This window comes from Plecotus auritus, assembly GCF_963455305.1.
Source record: "Plecotus auritus genome assembly, chromosome: 1".
Lineage (NCBI taxonomy): Eukaryota > Metazoa > Chordata > Mammalia > Chiroptera > Vespertilionidae > Plecotus > Plecotus auritus.
Window position 1 is genome coordinate 219,926,847 of NC_137770.1, and position 21,004 is coordinate 219,947,850.

Consider the following 21,004-nt stretch of genomic DNA (forward strand, 5'->3'; position numbering starts at 1 on the left):
TTGTTTTGTAGCAAAGGCAAGGATTTAATTCATTCATTCTCTCTCTCTGCACACCCCCGCCCCATTAAAATTTAAAAGGTTTTGTAAGAGATTAGGAAATACAAAAAATGGCCTGACATTTTTATTCAATCTCTTCCATTTCCTTTCCTGTCCCTTTTGGACTACATACACTAGGGCAGGAAATGTTCTGTAATCTTGATGCCTTATTCCCTGGTGATTTTATGAAAAATAGAGTACTAAAAAAAGTGATGGGAATTTGACTCATTTTCCTTATAATTGCTTTGAGTTTTTTGGAATGTACTGTGCCAAAAGGTAGTATTTTAAATAGAATATGTACTACCAAAAGTTGAATTATCAAACAATCTTTTTCTTATTGATAAAGTAGTTAAAACATAGAGCAATTCAGAAACATAATTCTGGAAGATTTTTATTATAAAGTTTTTTTCGAGTTAAATGTATTTTTATTATTATAAACAAAACTGACAAAAATTGATAGAAAAAAACAATAATAAACATACAACCATTCTTATTTTCTTTTTGATCTACAAAATCAGAATTATCTCAGTCTTCTACTAGTGTATAATCTTTGGCTTTGACCTTGCCATTTTTCAGGCAAAACAGTTCACAGTCTATTAAAGGTAAATGGATCAGCCAGCCATTTAAGCAAAGGAATTCTGAGTCTTCAGTCTTCATCTCAACATATTTTCTTTTTTTCTCTCTCTAATGCCAACATGCAGTCGCAATTGTATTAAAATCAATTACACTGTAAATCTCAATTCCCAATTAATTAGTGATCGTTATATAGTATGGTCCTTGTAATTGAGTAATGGTAGCTCTAGTTTAGATCCTTGTTGTGGAAATCTTTGCCCTAAAAGGAGTGCATATATTTGAATTTTTTATTCCAATTGTACAAAATTTGTTTCAGTTTTATAAAGTGAACAAAAGGTGGGCACCCCAGGTTACTTTCACTGAACTACATAAAGTCAGCGCACACTATTCATTTTTGCGAATCCTGTGTTCTCAGCACTTCCTGGAGACCCATTCAACATGCATCACATGGCGAGCACACTCGAGTTCTAATGCTTCATGTGGTAAACGATTGTCTATCTTCAAGCTTTGAATGAATAATCATTAATATATATTGTAATTAAACATGGGTTTCCAAATGCATCCCCAGTTCCTTTACATGGCCATTTTTGCTTGATCCACATAAAAGGTGTTACCAGTACATGATTTTATCTTATAATGGTTTCGTTAGCACCACTGCACAATTTTTTTGCTTTTAATCTTTAAGACTTTCATGTCAGAAAGGGAGATTGATGGTACTGCTGCTCTTGAAAGATTAGGTTTAGAGTAAAATGCACTATAAAGTGATATGAACAGTTCAAGGCATCTCAACCCTGACAGAACCGACTCATTATCTAATTAGATGCTGAAAGCTCTTTGCAAAAAATGTCTGGCCTTATGTCAGGACCGTTCTTGATCAAGAGGTGAACATCATAGAAAGGTTCAACCTTAAAGGTGCCTTATTGTACAAGTATAATTCTGGCATCTTAGAAATTACAGTGCCTGACAAGTCATGAGTACAGATGAGTCTCTCATTTTCACTGTTTCTTCTCTGCTATAATTCTACATCATCTTATATATATTTTTCTAATTACTTTTTAGCCTGGCCAGTGTGACTCAGAGGTTGAGCATGGACCCATAAATCAGGAGGTCATGGTTCCATGCCCAGTCAGGGCATATGCCCAGGTTTCAGCTCGATTCCCAGTAGAGGGTGTGCGGGAGGCACCAAGTTGATGATGTTTCTCTCTCATTAATGTTTCTATCTCTCTATCCATCTTCCTTCCTCTCTCTCTAAAAGCATATTTTTTTAAAAAGCGTATTTTTTTTAAAAAAGTTCTAATTATGTTTACCCTGTAAATTTTATGGTTAGAATTTATATCCTAAATATATAATTTTTTCTTTAAACCATACCTGTTTCTCCACCTGTACCTATCCAATTAAAGTAAGAGGTTTGTTTTTAATTTTTAAATTCACAAAAAATATTCATTGTAAAGATATTGCCACGTTAGCATTTGTTTTCAAATGGGAAAATCTTAAGTTTGATGAATCAGAGTTGCTTGGTTAAAGTGGTTTGGTCCCAATAGTGGTCACAAGGAACGGAGTTAGAAAGCACAGTCCACATTTTCATATGTTTAGTCTTTTTTAGTTACTTTTTATTAAAATAGTTAAACATGATATAAAATAGTCCTTTTTTCAAATGATCTAAAGAAATTGTAGCCCTAACTGGTTTGGCTCAGTGGATAGAGCGTCGGCTTGCGGACTGAAGGGTCCCAGGTTCGATTCCGGTCAAGAGCATGTACCTTGGTTTGCGGGCACATCCCCAGTGGGGGGTGTATAGGAAGCAGCTGACTGATGTTTCTCTCTCATCGATGTTTCTAGCTCTCTATCCCTCTCCTTTCTTCTCTGTAAAAAAATCAATAAAATATGTTTTTTTAAAAAATGAAGAAATTGTAACTCTCAGGTACAATTAAACACTTTATCCCAAAATGTTTATAGATATGCATCTCAGTTTAATTTTATCAGGGATTAGAATTCATGAGTAATTCTAGCTCTCCGTTGGCATTTCAGGGGAGCTGGCTTAAACACCATGGTTAGGATTTTTGAGGCATTGACTCTCAGAGCTTAACTCAGCATCAACTCAGAAATCTGACAGACCTTCCTTTGAATCTTTCTCTTTCAAATGCGACCTGTCAAGTTATATAACCTTCTGAGTCTCAGTTTTCTCATGTGTAACATGGGCATCGTAGGCACTGAGCCTTACAAAGTTATTGTTGGAACTATACGAGTAGCTACGTGTAATGCACTTAGCATGGTTTGGCCCATAGTAAGTGTTCGGTAAATATTCCTTATTACAGACTTGCACTCACTTGGTAAAATATGAATGAAGTAAAACTGTTCTGCTTGCATTACTCTGTCTCTCTAAACTCAGGAAAAGATGACACAAAGTGACATGTTGCCTTGGGATGGGATGGTATGAGACACTTATTTTACTATAAAACATCATGATTCTGAATTTAACCACACTTACATAATAAAGTACATTGTGTGTGTGTGTGTGTGTGTGTGTGTGTGTGTGTGTGTGTGTGTGTCTTTGTGTTTACCTTGTACCCCTCTCTACTTTTGGAGACAGACCTTCTTCCCCAGGACACAGGAAAGGATTAGCATCTTAGTCTAGGACCATCATAGTGCCTTCCCCACCCTAGTCACAGGTTCTAAGGCAAGGATGGGGGGCACATGTCCCTGTTAGTCAAATAAAAGTCAATCCCCAGGACTCCCTAAATTATATATATTTCTATTATAAAGATTTTCTCTGTGGGGGGTAAGGAGGGCAATGGGGCAATAAGGACACATATGTAATACCTTAATCAATAAAGAAAAAACATTATTAAAAGTACATGTTTCTCAAAGTCCATGAATAAATACTAAATAGCTTAGCTGGGGCTTAACTCAGATATATAAACAGGGCAAGACTTTGAAAGACCTGTACAAGCTCAGCCACTGGTCACGAGAATCTGTTCTGCAGTGTCCCAGCGTGGTTTTCCAGACTTGTACGGAAGCTTCAGGCTTGGTTCAGACTCCTCTGTCAGAAATTCTCCCTCAGGCTAGCCTCGAAACCATCGTCCATGTGACGTCCTACCCCCAGCGCCGGGTTGGGGCCTGGAGCCGCACCAATTTCATGTTGGATACAACTTATAAAATCCACTTTTCTTCACCCATGTTTCAAAATATAAATAGTGAACTAGGCAAAATAATTTTATGAGGGTAAAGAGATTATTGCTTTTATCAAAATTGAAAGGGTTAATCAAGAAGCAGGGCTCTAACTTAGCTGGGGCGAACAAAAGAAAGCCCCTTCTGCAAACCTAAGCCTTGCACAAACATGCCCCCTGAGTGGTTATTTTACAGAAATCCTGAAGACCGTAACCCGTGCACAGCCCGCAGGAAGAAGGACGTCTGGCTAAAACTAGGGCCGGGGCACAATCCTGATACATGTCAAGCCGAAGCCCCCTCTGCAGCTCTCCCAGAGCACATTAAAAGCCTGCTCCCTTCCCACTCACCACAGATTTCTTTTTCAAACTCAATCCACCTGCACCCAGGTGACTTGAATAAATATCTTTTTGACTAAAAAAAGAAAATATTTGCTCACAAATACACACTGATTATATTTTTTGTGCCTGACTCTTTCTAACTTTCTCCACCTTTTCTGGTCAGTAATTTAAAATGTGAATAAAAGTTTAAGTTTATGCATGAAGGACTAAGTGTTAGAATTCTCCCATGACAAATACAACTAATATGTCGTCACTCAACTTGCTTCAGGAGGAGAGGTTCCAGTTACATTTCAATGTTATTTGCATCTAATAAAATATCTAAATAGGTTTGTGAAAAAGATTTTTCTGATAAGATTAATATTTTATTTTTTCTAAAATACCTAACAGGTGGATCTGGCTTGCAGGGTTACTAAGACAGACACCCAAACATGAGAGAAGTCCCTTTCAGCTCTCATTCTCTTCTACTGTAGCTGCGCTGGGAGACTTAGTCACCTGCAGTCACATCTGAGAGTTTTTTGGCCAGGCATGTAAAGGCCTTCTCTTTTTTCCCCCATCAACAGTTCAAAGTATCCCAGGGATGTTCTGTTATTGAACTGCCCAGATTACTTGCCTCCCAACCCTCATTCTTGCCTCAGGTTATGGGGCTGGATTGTAAGATATTATGATTGGCCCAGGCTAGGTTATAAATTCACTCCTGTAGCTGGGGCTTGGGGTATCCTATATAATAAAAGTCTAATATACAAATTGTCCCCTTGACCAGGAGTTTGACCAGGAGGCGGGGCCAGCCAGCCAACTGCCCGCTGCCCCTCCTCCTGGCCGGCTCGGCCCAATCAGGGCTGGCTGACCAGACCCCACCCATGCACGAATTCATGCACCAGACCTCTAGTGTTACATAAGATAGATAGTGGCACCAAGTATATTCTCATACACATATACCAGCCAATAAAGAATTTACTCCATGTATGTAAGTATGGTATAAAATGGAAATCAACCTATCATTTATATAGGTGGAGAATGGAAGACAAGAATACATGTAGCATTTAGGACAGCTGTGGGCAAACTACGGCCCGCGGGCCGGATCCGGCCCATTCGGCTGTTCTATCCCGCCTGCGGAGCCGAAAGAGCGGAGGGTTCTCTTGCTCTCCCCTCCGCTCCTTTACTTTGAATTTATATTAGTTCACACAAACACTCCATCCATGCTTTTGTTCCAGCCCTCCGGCCCAGTTTAAGAACCCATTGTGGCCCTCGAGTCAAAAAGTTTGCCCACCCCTGATTTAGGATAATATTAATAGCTCCAATTTGGCTTGAATAGAAGGTGGGAGTAATTGAACATGACTTTTAGAGTTTAAAATGGGACTGTGCCATGGAAGTTTCGTTTATGGGGCTAAGAGGTTTGAATAAGTTTCGGAAGGCCATTGACATTCTCTCAGAACAAGTACTACAATATGGCTGTTTTTTTTTTTTTTTTTTTAAATAGATAACTAGGCTCTCAGTGTGCATAGTAGGAGGTAGAGATTACAGATGAAAAGTTCTCTAGAAGGTCATTGTGATAGAGTCAATAAGAGGTTAGAAAGTCATTGCAGTGGATTCAGTAAGTGTTACTGAGGTTCCTAACTGTGAGGGTGAAGACTGATAATGCGGGAAGTGAATGAGACTTTATCAAAGCACATTTAATGATTAGGTAACTGTTCATAGGAGGAGGGAAGCAATAAAGGAGTAGAAATGGGTATTATGAAAATGACTCTAAGATTTCAAACCTGTTGATTAATAAAGTGGTGCTTTTTATAAAATAGAAGACATACAAAGAGGAACTGGTTTATAAGGAAAAAATAGTGCAGCAAGTTTTTAGAATATGGTATTTGAAGTTTAGGAGATGTTCAGAAATCAGTAAAATCATGGGGTTTGGAACTTCAGGGAATGACCAAGTGCTAGACATGTTGGTGGTTATAGATAAGAGACAGTTCTATGATTACATATATATAATGTGTGTGTGTGGAGGGGTGAGTGTGTGTGTGTGTGTGTGTGTGTGTGTGTGTGTAGAACAAGAGAATAGAGTGTGCTGTGGGAACAGATGTGACTGATGTCAGAAGACTATAAACCTCATTATGCAAATAATGGCTGACCTATATAATTGGGGAAAAGTTTGACTAGATGAGATAATTGTTTTCCAGAATCTTAAAGACTATTGATTGGAAGTGAAAAAGGATTACAATCTGGCAGAGACTGCAAGAGATTGTATTTTAATAAGGAAACTAAGATCCTATAATTCAGATGCAATATCTAGTTATTAAGAATAATATTGTGTTCATTTATTTAAGATGCTATAACTCAGTATCTACCAAGGTCCCAACATTAGACTAAATAAACTTGCGTTAGTTTCCCATGACTGCTGTAACAAATTACTAGTATTACCCATGGTGGTTAAACCAACGGAAATGTCTTTGCTTATAGTTCCAGAGGCCCAAAGTCTGAAGTCACTGTCACCAGCTGAAATCATTGTGTCAGCAGGGCCACATGGCCTCCAGAGGTTCTAGGGGAAACTCTGTTCCTTGCCTCTTCGGCTTTGGTGGGTGATAATTTTCCTTGATTAGTAGCCGCATCACTCCAACTGACTCTGTGGTCACATTGCTTCCTCCTCCTATCTGTGCATCAAATATCCCTCCAATTTCCTCTTATGAGGATACCTGTGGTTGATTGGGGGCCCAACTAGGAAATCCAGAATAATTTGAAGATCTCAAAATCCTTCATCATCTGCAAAGACTTTGTCATATAAAGTGACATTTACAGTTTCCAGGGATTAAGATCTGATATCTTTTCTGAGGCCACTACTGTAAGGCTCTTCCTCATACTTGACTTTACTTAAAGCAACTCAAGGAGGAAGGATCCATAGTTTTATTCCCTCTTAAGCAGGATAAGAAAACGAGTCTTGCACCTTTGACCTAGCTAGCAGGTGTCAGGACTTCACTTCAAGCACAGTTTTGATATTTGCAAAGGCTGAGCATTTGTTCCAATGGCCACACAACATGAGATTAAACTCTGCTGTGAGCATGTACATGCCCATTTTGTACTTGCTGTAGTGATTGTACACCGAGCTGCCTCCAGAATAGGCCCACTTTGATAAATCTCCAAGTGGACAGAGGTGGCACTCATGTTAAATAGTCTGACAGCTACAAAAAGTGGCATCTCGCTGCCCTTGTTGGGAGTCCTTGAAAACCTTTATAGGAAGGCAGAAACTCAAGATATGAAGAGATCTGGCCTTAGCCGGTTTGGTTCAGTGGATAGAGCGTTGGCCTGCAAACTGAAAGGTCCCAGGTTCGATTCCAGTCAAGGGCACATGCCCGGGTTGTGGGCTCAATGCCCAGTGGGGGACTTGCAGGAAGCAGCCAATCCATGATTCTCTCTCATCATAGATGTTTCTATCTCTCTCTCCCTCTTCCTTCCTCTCTGAAATCAATAAAAATATATTATATTTTAAAAAAAGAGAGATGTGACAAATAGCAATTCCCTCAACTATGACTTCCTGCTTGCACTTGCTGCTGCTTCCAGAACCCCAGAGTATTAGCCTGGTTGTGTGGGTTGTGTGTGTGTGCGTGTGTGTGCGTGTGTGTGTGTGTGTGTGTGTGTGTGTGTGTGTTTGCCTCCTCCTCACCATCTCTGCATCCCCGTTGTCACCAAGCCTTTTTCCTTAGGTTTGAGACAGCTGTTCAGTATTTTATAACAGGCAACGATAATTTACAACCAGCATGGTTTTATGTTCACATAAATTTGTTAACCACAGCACATCGTAAGTGCAACCCCACTTTGTATTTACAGAACGCCTGTTTTCCCCTCCTGAGCCATCAGTCTGTTGTAGATACAAACTCTCATTAATCTTTGCCACGCACCATGTAGGTTTTCCGACCCACAGTTTATGGATGTGGAACAAATAAGAGTAGGCTTGTATTCACAGGTTTGAAGAACAGATACATTGTCCGTTTCATACGGCATGTGCCGGTGAAAAGAGAGGTCATTAGAAAATATGTGGCAAAAAACCACAACAACCGTCTGACAATATCAATAATAAGCAATGGCAGAGTCAGAAGTGGGACCCTGGGAGTGAGCACAACTCAATGCCAGGGTTTAAAAGGAGCCTGGCATCTGTCTGGTTTCGTTGTTTGTTTGTTTTTGGATTTTTTGTCTGTTTTTCTTTTTAAACACAAAAGTGGTGAATGTGCCGTAGAACCCTGGCTTCCATGAGTGAAATGTGCAGATCAGTTTTAAATGTAGACCTCTTGCGACGGTTCTATCACCATGTTGCAAGTGCTAAGGCTCCTGAAAAGACAAGTGAACATCTAATACCGTTTCTACTAGAAATATGTAGGTGCAAGTATCAAGTAATCAGTAAATCATATGACATAATCAGATAATCCTGTGAGATAAAATTCTTCAGTAGATGAATGAGATTGTTTTTCCTTGTTATTTATGCTACCTAAATATTTTTATTTCCCTTTAATAACAGAAAAGGGATAATATAAGGACCTTCCCCAAATAATATTTTTACTAACTAGAATGACTGTGAGGTTCTTCTTATAGATTTGTAGTTAACCATAAAAGGTTCATCTTTTCTCCTTTTATTTTTTTTTCTTGGTTACACCCTGTAAGTTCAGTTATACTTGGGTTTATCTTTTTTTAGTTAGAACAGACAATCCACAAAAGAACTTCTTTGGGGCTAAAACAATTCCCTGTGTGCTTAGACATTTTTTAGTATATAATACTGATTTCATTTAATTTAGTAAATGAATTGTTATGAGCCTAATCGTGGGAGGAGATACACCAGGAAATACAAAGATTTTTTTTAAAAATCACAAAAAATACCCCTCTGTTCCAGAGTGACTAATGTAGTTTGTATCTGTGTTTGTGTGTTTGTTTTGTGGAGCAGGACATACAGAGATATACTTTAAAATTAGTGCAGAAATAACTGTTCTTAGACAAAACAGGCTTAATACTTTGAGATAGACTCAAACACTGTGCTATGGGTCAGTAGAGAGTCAGAACGCACAAGAAATTACATCCAAATGTGAGAAGGGAAGATTTTCTGCTGAAAGCACTGTGTGGAGCGGCCTCGTAGGGCATGGAAGCAGGAAGAAGTACAATCCAGATGGAGAGAGACAGGCATGGATAAGGCAAGGCATTTCCCAGAAACTACAAGTGTATTTTGGCTGCTCTGTGGGGAACAGTGCAAGATGGGCTGGGGTGATAAAAACTGAGGACAGTCCTCAATGCCAAAATGTGGCATTCAGGTTTCCTTTTGCAGAGGAACTCTTTAAAAGGTTTTTGTACAAGGGGAGGACTTAAAGGAATTAGACTACAAGGATGTTTATATGGCAATGGTGTGGGGAATAGTTTGAAGCGAGACTAAAGTGGAGTCAGAAAACTGGTTAAGAGACACAGTAAGAAATAATGAGAAACCTCTTATAACTGGTGAACATAGGAACATAAGTGCAAACCTAGATTCAAGAGCCACTGCAAGGCTAGAATTACAAGACCTGGAAAGTAATTGGAAATAAGAGATGAATCCACTGCGTAGCCAAAGGTGACCTTGAATATCATCTAGAGAAAGAACTAATAGGAAGACACGGATGCATAGAATGGGAGGAAGGTGGTAAGATTACTTCTGAAAACCTCCTCCATTATATGTTCAATTAAATGTATATTTTCTCACATTTTTCCTAATGTTATATCTGCTTATTCCCTTTATTAGTATCTTTGACTCAGTGATACAACAAATCAGCCTCCTGAACCGTGTGATATAAAGAAACAGAGGACACAGTCTTGGCCCTCATTGAAATAACCTTTTTGAGGAAGATAGGATACCAGACCTGTGTGGCTTTGGGATGGACATCTGTGGGGATGATGGGAACATTTTTACTACGCTGTGCTCACTTAGCTGAATATTTAGTAACATAAAAGGTAGTGAATACTAAGTACCAGATGAATCCAGTAGTAGATTCTACGGGAATTCATAGCAATGGCAATCATTTTATAATTTTGGTTAGTCAATTACTATGATCAAGGCTTCACAGTAGGCTAGAAAGACCCAGTTTCTGCCTTCCAAGCATTTACAATTTAGGACTGGGAGACACATTTAAATGAATAAGTACAGTAAAAATGAACAAGTACAAGGAGAATCAGAAGAGTGTGTTAGTTACCATTCATGTCAGGACGAAAGGAAAGAATACCACAACTTGTTTCTCTTTTTAAGTTGCATTTCTTTATTTTTCCTTTCTCTTTTATATCCCTTCATTCATAAAAGTGGTTAAGTAATAGTAGTAGGAACTATATAGAAATTAATTTTTATTGCTATAGCCTTTTTACTCTAAAATGAATGTACCATCTGTATGACTTTTAAGTTTCAATTTACTATGAAAACGTATCTGATAAATGAAAAATGATTTCATTTCTTAGCTCAATCCATACACAATTTACTCCTGTTCCCTTCTTCATGCCCTCGTCAAACTTTAGTTACAGCTGCACTCCTGGGCTTATCCCCTAAGCCTGCAATGCTGGATATTGGGGAGTGTGTATGTGAGTGTGTGTGTGTCCTTGCTCTTATGACTAACACTATGCCTGGTACCTAGTGCTCAACAAATGTTTATCTAATAAAAATTGAGTGTTTTCCTTTTTGATTTAAGCGCTTAAAACTCAAAGGTATGTAGTGCTAATATTTAAGATAGATTGATTCATTTTGTTCAAGTACCACATAAGCATTCACACACTATTGAGTTTAATACTATTAAAGGGCAATTTCCCTTCTGAGAATTGTGCCTGTTGCAGAGATATTTTACATATCCAGTCTTTTTTTTTATCATCACTAGGCAGGTAAAAAAATAAATGATTCCCTCACATGTGCAGTTGTTCACATAGACCACACTTGGACATGCCTGTGTATTTTGAGAAATAATATTGAAGAACACATTGAAGGTGCCCACACTCACAACTAACCAGAGTCGGTGTCTTTTTTAAAGACAAAAATAGTAACAATTAAATTCTTTACTACACTATCGACCCAAAGAACTTTGAAAAGCTATTATTTTCTCCTTTTTATGTCAATGTGATATAACCCAATAGAATTAATTGAAAGCCCTGTTTTTCCCAATTTTACAAATTTGGTCCATTGTCCTTCAATTTATTTTATGTAGTTTAATGTAATGTTTTTACTGTTGCTTTTAATTCACATGTTTTCATAACTTAAAAGAGCTTTTGTGTTTTATTTTCTCAAATAAGTTCCTTTTAGTACATGAAAACATAATGCTTAATAATCTCTGAAATCTATTATAGAGAACTTTATAACAAAATAACTTTGACAACAAAATTGCTTTGACATTATCTCCCTTCTTATTATAGCCATGTGATAATATTACTATTCTTATTTTATTTTTAATAGATAAAAAAACTGAGACTGAAAATAGCTAAGAGACTTGCCTGCAATTCATTTGTTCATAATTACCATGTATAGAGCCAGAATTAAAATGGAAGTATTTGTATTCCTCATTCAATCCTCCCAATATTTAGATAAACAAATATGCCATACTATGGCCAGATAACACTGGGTACTTATGCTGAACTAGAGGCCTGGTGTACGAAAATTCATGTACTGGGTGGCAGCGGTCCCTCAGCACGGCCTGCCCCCTCTCAGAGTCTGAGAGCCCTAGGGCAGTGGTCAGAAAACTCATTAGTCAACAGAGCGGCAAACCGTGGCTCGCAAGCCGCATGTGGCTCACGAGCCGCAGTTTGCCGACCACTGCCCTAGGGGATGTCCTACTGAAGGCTTAGGCCCATGGGGAGTCCGGAAGATGTCTGGTCTACCTGGTCTAATTACCCTTTTACTAGTATAGATAATAATAATGGACATTTTGAGCAAGTACCCATGCAAGGCACTTCCTAAATACTTTACATGTGTTGACTCATGTAATCTGTGTCACAACTCCATGAAGTTTAAACTTAAGTAAACAGAGACCCTGCCCAGGGAGCATGGCTCAGTGGTTGAGCATTGACCTATGAACCAGGAGGTCACAGTTCCATTCCCTGTCAGGGCATATTCCCAGGTTGCAGGCTCAGTTCCCAGTGTGGGGCTGCAGGTGCAGGAGGCAGTGAATCAATGATTCTCTCTCATCATTGATGTTCCTATCTCTCTCTCTCCTCCCTTCCTCTCTGAAATCAATAATATATTTTTAAAAAAGAAAGAAAATAGAGACCAAATAAGGTAAGGATGTGAGCCTAGCTGGTCCACACTGTCCTGCGTTAGGCATCCTTCCTATTGCTGTCATTGCTGACAAGAATAGACTTAATGAAACAAATGTGAGTCAATAATGTCTTCTAGGACTACTCTTCCCACTGATTAACTTTAAAAAGTTATCCTCAAATCTGTAATTCTGTGAAGTACTTTAGTGGAAATTGAATTTATTTCCCCATTCTAAGAGGGAATTTTTATTAATGATAACTCTTCAATGTTTTATATTTAACTAGAGGCCCAGTGCACAAAATTTGTGCATAGGTGGGGTCCCTAGGCCTGGCCGGCGATCAGGGCCGATCAGGTTCCCTGCCTCCCCCCCTCCTTCCCTCACCACCCACATCTGCCTCCACCCACTCCCAGTTCCCCATCCCAGCCTGGGGCCTGGCCCCAATCAGGCAATTGGGACTTGCCAGCCGGGGGGGAGGGACCAAGCGGTTGGCTGGCAGGCCCCATCGGCAATCAAGGTGCCTGCAGGTTGGGGGCAGCTCCTGCATTAAGAGTCTGCCCCCTGGTGGTCAGCACATGTCATAGCGACCAGTTGCTTAGGCTTTTATATATATAGACTAGAGGTCTGGTGCATGAAATTTGTGCACTGGGGGGGGGGGTGTCCCTCAGCCCAACCTGCACCCTCTCCAATCTGGGACCCCTTGGGGGATGTCCAACTGCCTGTTTAGGCCCGATCCCTGTGGGCCTAAATTCATTAACATTTTGAGCAAGTACCAAGTACCCTGTGGGATCGGGCCTAAACAGGCAGTCGGACATCCCTTTTACAATCTAGAACTGCTGGCTCCCAATTGCTCACCTGCCTGCCTGATTGCCTCTAACCGCTTCTGCCTGCCAGCCTGATCACCCCCTATCCACTTCCCTGCCAGCCTGATCGATAAGTAACTGCTCCCCTGCCAGCCCGATCATCCCCAGCTGCCCTCCCCTGACAACCCGGTCACCCCCCAGTGCCCTCCCCTGCATATTCCCTCTTTATTAGATAGGGTTTTTTGTTTAGCATATTGGACAGCCCTAACTGGTTTGGCTCTGTGAATGGAGCATCGGCCTGCAGACTCAAGGGTCCCAGGTTCAATTCTGGTCAAGGGCATGTACCTTGGTTGGGGGTACATACCCAGTGGGGAGTGTGCAGAAGGCAGCTGATTGATGTTTCTCTCTCATAGATGTTTCTAGCTCTATCCCTTTTCCTTCCTCTCTGTAAAAATCAATAAAATATATATTTTAAAAAAAGAAACATTTAAGATTCCTCCACATCGGGCTGGCTGTTGTGACTCAGTGGTTGAGACCCCAGGTTGCCACTGCTGGAAGGGGATCGCACCCCGGCCAGGCTGAGACCCCAGCCCAGGCTGCCATCTCAGCCTGGCCAGGGATTGGGCCGCGGGGGATGCACGCCCCAGCCAGGCTGAGACCCCAGCCCAGGCTGCCGCCGCTGGCCAGCGGATCACGTGGTGGGGGTGTGCAGCCCTTCCAGGCTGAGACCCCAGCCCAGGCTGCTGTCGCTGGCCGGGGATAGCACCAGGCACTGGCGCCTCCCAGCCAGACACCCCAGGCTGCCGCCGCTGGGCAGGGATCACTGCGTGGGGGGCAGGCGCCTCCCAGCCGGACACCCCAGGCTGCCGCCGCTGGGCAGACTGGGGGACTCTGGCGGGGCTAAGAGGACTGGGCACCACCATCTTGTGGCTATGGGCGCTGCCATTTTTGTTGCAGAGTGATGGTTAATGTGCATATTACTCTTTTATTAGGTAGGATATCTGATTAGAATTTTACTGCCTGGAAAATCCCTTCTTATGTATTATATAATTTATAACTATAGAACTTTATTACATTAATGAACTTAGGGGCCAACCCCAAGATTTTAACCAGCAAGGACTAAATATTAAAGAGGTTACATGACCAGCACAAAAGTATTTTGGTAAGTGCACCAAGTTCAAACCCATATCCTCCAAGGCTCTTCCCACATTGAAGAGAAATATGAACATAATAAAAATGTGTGTGTGTGTGTGTGTGTGTGTGTGTGTGTTTTGAGTGCAGAGACATTTTCATGAATAAATTGTAATGCCATTAGGCATAATAACTTTATGTAATGTATTTAGCTAAAGCATGGAATTTATGGAACTCTGTATTCTCCCTAGGGTATGTCATTAACCATTCCCTCCCATTGAATACAAACAGAAGGAAGCATTTGATTTTATGTTATCTAGGACAGTTTACCCTTAACAGGTCTGAGCTGCATGGGTCCAGTTACACACAGATTTTTTCAATAAATAGAAAAATACTGAAAATGCATTTTCTATTCCTTATGATTTTCTTAATAACATTTTCTTTGTTCTGGCTTATTTCATATTGTAAGAATACAGTATATAATACATATAACATATAAAATATGTGTTAACTGTTTATGTTATCACTAGAGGCCCAGTGCATGAAATTCATGCACGGGGGGGGGGGGGGGGGTGTGTCCCTCAGCCCAGCCTTCACCCTTTCCAATCTGGGACCCCTCAAGGAATGTCCAACTGCCCGTTTAGGCCGAACCCACCGGGATTGGGCCTAAACGGGCAGTCGGACATCCCTCTCACAATTCAGGACTGCTGGCTCCCAACTGTTCGCCTGCCTGCCTTCCTGATTGCCCCTAACCACTTCTGCCTGCCAGCCTGATCACCCCCTAACCACTCCCCTGCCAGCCTGATTGATGCCTAACTGCTCCTCTGCCAGCCTGTTTGCCCCTACTGCCCTCCCCTGCAGGCCTGGTTTCTCCCAACTGCCCTCCCCTGTTGGCCATCTTGTGGTGGCCATCTTGTGTCCACATGGGGGCAGCCATCTTGTGTGTTGGAGTGATGGTCAATTTGCATATTGCTTTTTTATTAGATAGGATAGAGGCCTGGTGCATGGGTGGGGCCAGCTGGTTTTCCCTGAAGGATGTCCTGGATCAGGGTGGAGGTTCCCTTGGGGCATGGGGCAGCCTGGGCAAGGGGCCCGTGGTGGTTTGCAGGCCGGCCACGCCCCCCGGTGACCCAAGCAGAGGCCCTGGTATCTGGGACTTATTTATCTTCTATAATTGAAACTTTGTAGCCTTGAGTGGTACCAAGCCTGCTGCTTACTCCGTGGCTGCAGCCATTTTTGTTGGGATTTATTTATCTTCTATAATTGAAACTTTGTAACCTTGAGTGGAGGCCTGGGCCAGCCAGGGCAAGCAGAAAGCTTGGCTTCCTCCATTGCTGGGGAAACCCAAGCCTCCTGCTGGCTCTGTGGCTGCAGCCATCTTGGTTGGGTTAATTTGCATACTCGCTCCTGATTGGCTGGTGGGCGTGGCTTGTGGGTGTAGTAGAGTGATGGCTAATTTGCATATTATTCTTTTATTAGATAGGATTAAATCTTCTGGTAAAGAGTAGGCTATGAGCAGTTAGCTTTGGGTGAGTCAAAAGTTATACATGGATTTTCAACTGAGTGTGGGGTGCCCCAAACACCCACACTGTTCAAGGATCACCTGTGTCCTTCTGTACTGTCTTCCACTCAGATGTTACTCTTTCTGCCTGGTGTTTCTAATGTTCTATCCCCATGCCTATTAACATGAAATTATTTCTCATTTCTCATTTACCTTTAAATATAAATTGGTTTTTCAGGTATTTGCAGTTTACTGTAATTCCTTAGTCATTCATGGGAATGAAAATTGTGGCTTTCCCTTTAGGGATTTCTGGTTAAAGTAATGCAGAAGATTGACAGGAAGGACAGAAAACATTTATTTATATCCTATGTTGCACTAGGCTTGTGGGCATCACACTAGCATGGATCACATTCAGCCACAACGATCATTAGATAAACAGATGCTGCGGCTCCTCCAACCACCCCGACCTCTATGTAAACATGTACATACAAACCCTTTGGCAAATGTAAAATCTCTAGAGATGGGACTGAACACCTGTCAAATGTTTTTAAATGACAATGATATACTCTGATTGTTGTGCATTATTTTGCTAGACCCTTTGCATGGTATTTCATTTAATCTCAAAATAACTGCATGAGGAAAGTACTAATGCCCATTTTACAGATAAGGGAATTGAAGCTTAGAGGAGCTAGGTATGGCTCCAAGGCCTTGAGGTTATTTGCTGGGGAGCTAGAATTTGATTCCAGGTCAGAACCCTTTCCATATTATTGCCACAAAAACTTGGTTCCACTAAAAACTAATCCTACAAGTAACATACCCCTAGTTATTGGAGAAGGTGGTTGGGGATCAGTGTGGGTCTATCAGTCAGGGCTCTGGAAGAAAGGGAAAGCACGTTGAATTGGGTGATTTGAGAAAAGTTGAATATTGACATTATGCATTAATGTGGGCAATACCCTCATGCCAGTTTCAATGACTGGCTAACACCTGTAGGCCTGAAGACGTGAGCCTCATTTTAATGGAATCTGGAAAGAAGGGTGGCAGAGGGAGGGAGAGAGAAGGGAAAAGGTGAACAGTGAGAAGGAGGAAGAGAGAACTGCTGACCAGGGCTATGCCTCTTGGTCCAGGGAGGCAACCAGATTACAGACATTCTGGGGTGAGACATGGTATTGCCAGTCTTTGAAAGCCAGAAGGCAAGGGGCCCTAAGGACATAGCTTATGCCCAGCCACCACAGGGGATAAGGCGGGGTTCAGAGTGCCTCAGGATAGGTCAGCTAGGGATGTTAGAAGTGCACCTCATTCACTCCCTCCCCTCAGGTTCACCTCCATCCTCTCTTACCCCAGAATTATTGCACTTGCATGATTCTCCCCAATGAAATAGATAGGAAACAAGATTAAAAGACTGAGGATAAGATTTAAACTAGCCACCCCCTTGGAGGCATAAATGATGCTATTACTCCTCTGGACCTGGAGAATACTGTTACTTTGTAGAATTAAGTAATGATACTCCCTGCTTTTATAATGTCACTAGAAGCCCGATGCATGAAATTCGTGCAAGATTAGGCCTTCACAACCCCGGCTGCCTGGATCCCTCCCTTGCAGCTGCTGGTGGCTGCCTGGATCCTGCGGCTGCAGTCCCAGCTTCATCCCAGAAGGATGTCTGGAAGGACGTCCAGTCTAATTAGCATATTACACTTTTATTATTATAGATGGCAGAGACTGAAAAACAGCTACCGCTTTTGTTTTCTTTAATCCATGATTGCAAATGCTTCTGAGATGTACTAGTGCACTTTTGTACTAAGCATTTACTAGTCTCAACATCAACATTTGTTTTAGGTATACTATATTGCAGAAAAAGCAGGTATGACATAATGGCTAGGCCTTCCCTCAAATAGGTACATATTCTTTAATGAGGTGTTTAGGGCTTTTTTTGTTTGTTTGTTTATTTTTGGTTAATTGAGATATAGTTTACATACAGAAAAGCTCACCCATTGTAACTATGTAATTTTGTTAGTTTTCACAAATGTGTACAATCCTGTAACTAACAGTGCAATCGAGATCCAGGATATTTCCATCATTCCAGAAAGTTCTAAAGCTTTTTAAATCTTTAATCCAACTCAACTGAATGTTTGGTATCAACTTTTGTTTCTTCTGATTTTAAATGGAAAATTGATGTTAGCACCCAAACAGTAAGTTGCAAATAGTAGGTGCTTTTGTAAAAAGCATTTTTGTTGGTTTGCTTTCCCACCCTTCTCCGTAATATAACTACTCATATTGGTTATGAACTCACTGCACATGTAATAGGCCTGGGAAAGCTTCATACTTTGGGCTGCACATTGAAGTCACCTGAATCTCTTAAGTGACCCAAGGCCAGGTGGCATCTCCTTAAAGCAGGGTGTCTTGGATTGATACCAAGGCATCAATAATCTTATCTTTCCAAGTAATTCCATATGTGGCTCAGGTGAGTCCCTCTGAGTTAGATCAATTTTTATCAACTCTGGCTGCACAGTAGAACCCCCGGGCAACTGCTCAAAAATACTGATGCCTTCCCCCATTCTGATTTATATAACTTGTTCATAAAAGTAGACTAAAGACAACCGAATTTGGGTAATTTAGTATTTCTGAATGGTTAGGCTCCAGTTAATCAAGGTTTTATTATAGTTTTGGGTATGTGGTGGTGTTCAATAAATGTTAAATAGATGTCCTAATCTCACAGCAGAGGTGAGGGGGAATAAAATATGCTCTCTCTTGGAAATAAACTGTTAGTGTATTTGAAATAATTATCTTAGCAAACTATCACTTTCTGAAAATTGTCCTCCTAGGTAATTTACCTCAAATGGTAAGCCTTGTATTTTAAGAGAGCACTATATTTCAACTATACTTTTTTTTCACCATAATAACAGGCACATATATATCTACAGCACTTGCATAATTCTCCCCAAGGGAATATACAGGAAACAAGATTAAAAGACTAAGGATAAGATTTAAACCAGCCACCGTCTCGGAAGCATAAATGATGCTATTGTGCCTCCGGGCCTGGAGAACGCTGCTACTTTGTAAAAGTGAGCAGTGGCATTCCCTGCTTTTATAATGGCAGAATGAACACCTAATGTTGGTAGCTAGAACAGAAATGAACTAAGTGTCTAATGACATGGTTACGGAATATTTACATGTGATATCTTTTTCAGATTTCAGGAAATAGTACCTAGCAAAAATCTTTTAAACATAAAGTTATAGATGACCCATTAGGGCAGAAATGTTCCTTAGGCAAACCTCCCAAACTTTATGTTATAAGTAATTAATCAGCATGGTGTGTATAACAGCACTGAGTGTTGTATTTAATCCCTCAACAAACAGCATTTTTCTTAATATAAATATTCTTGGTTTAAAACAAACAAACAAAAAAGTTTATTTAATTTGACTTTTTCAACTTCTCATTCAATGTTCTACTCTTTTTTATCCTTGTTAGGACCATCTCAGAAAATGGTGTCACCCAAACAAGAACACGAAGATAGGAAACATGACAAAGTCACAGATAAAGGAAGTGAAAGTGGGACTTCCTGTAATGAGCTCTCCACCTCCAGCTGTGACAGCCACTCAGAGGCGAGCACCCCGCAGGACAACCCAGCCAACACCCAGCAGGCCACAGCTCACCAGCCTAACACCTTAACCTTGGATCGCCCTTCGAAAAAAGCGCCTGTGCAATGGATGCCCCCACCAGACAAACGCAGAAACAGTGAACTCTTTCAGACACTCATCAGCAAGTCCCGGGAAACCAATCTTTCCAAAAAGAAAGTCTGTGAGAAGCTCAGTGTAGAGGAAGAAATGAAAAAGTGTATTCAGGATTTTAAAAAAATCCACATTCCAGATTATTTTCCAGAGCGGAAACGCCAGTGGCAATCCGAACTGTTGCAGAAGTATGGGTTATAGTGATGATCACGTTCCTACAGTATTGCAATGACATTCAATGTTTACTCCAGTGTCACTACCTGACTGTGTCTTAACAATGGTCAGTGTGATTCTTGCTGCTCTTCCGTTTCGTGAGCTGTTGATGTGGGATAGTACTAGTATTTCCTTTCATTCCTTTTTGTTGTTGTTACTTTTAGAGATATTTACAAAAAGAAAAGAAGAACACCAATAAATGTTGAATCAAAGTGGTGTGTCTGATTCAAACCATTTTTCGAGAATGAAAGTGCAATGTGCATGATCAAGAAGCTTAGAATCTTGATGTTTGAACTGTGGTCAACTGGATATGTTTGTCGTTTTGTAACTCACTAAAAAGAAACCATCGTTATCACTCCAACTAAAAGGACAATATGGATGTAGCAACATCAAGTAAAATGTTAGATGATGGTTTGGGGACCCAAATCCAAAACTGTCTAACTGTTATTACAATAAAACAAGTATTATTTTTGCATGAGCACAATGTTACAAGTAAATCACAAGATATAGGGAAGGTCTGTTTGTTGTTTGGAAAGAAAAAAAAAGTTATAAAAAAGTAAAGGAAAAAAATTGTTTCGGGCAAAGCCTGTAAATGTAAGCTATCCAGGAAACTGGATTTTGTTTGTTCTAGATCTGTGATTTTTTTGGTTTGTATGTGTATGGTGTTCTGTATGTTCAGATGGTGTAAATATGCCTTATACTATTGTGTTATGGCACTGACATTCATATATTAATGCTAGTCATGATTATTTCTGTGAAATGAGTTCTTACATCAGGCTGTGAAAATTGGTATAATGATGCTCTGAAAGATCCTACTATCATATTAATCAAAATCATTGAGGGAAATGGTAAAAAGCTTTATGTATTTATTAAAAAAGGAAAATATATTAGAATTCCTTGATTTCTATTGACTCTTCTTTTAAAATATTCAATTTTTACATTGTCTTCAATTTTTCTTTAAAATCGCAAGTTAGAGAATGACATGTGCTAACTTAATGCTGACAAGTTAGAGTTTTAGTATAATTAAAAATGGAGCTAGATTCTGGTCCTGAGAGCCTTGGTATTGATTAATAAACTCAGCCCACAGGAGACCCTGCTAGAGGTTCTAAAGGTTGAGAACCACTGATCTAGATAATCTGCTGCTAAGTTGTCAGGGCCAACTAACCTATGATGGCCTCGCTCATTGACAGGCCTGGATCTGGGTGCCTCAGTTCTCTGCATATCCCTTCCTCCCCGGTAGTCTAGCTCACATTTGCTCTCACAGTGGCAGTGATCCAAGAGTGTGAGACCAGAAGTTAT

At 40.6% G+C, this 21,004-nt stretch overlaps 1 protein-coding gene across 1 annotated transcript in view; it reads left to right on the forward strand.

Annotated features, from left to right (window-relative positions):
- KCTD8 (potassium channel tetramerization domain containing 8) overlaps positions 1 to 20,598 on the forward strand; it is a 234,274-nt gene extending 213,676 nt beyond the window's left edge. Inside the window, exon 2 of the mRNA XM_080645189.1 lies at positions 19,233 to 20,598. Coding sequence (XP_080501315.1) covers positions 19,233 to 19,693 — 461 coding nt within the window. The 3' untranslated portion in view covers positions 19,694 to 20,598. The remainder of the gene's footprint in view (positions 1 to 19,232) is intronic.
- The last annotated feature ends 406 nt before the right edge of the window (positions 20,599 to 21,004 follow it).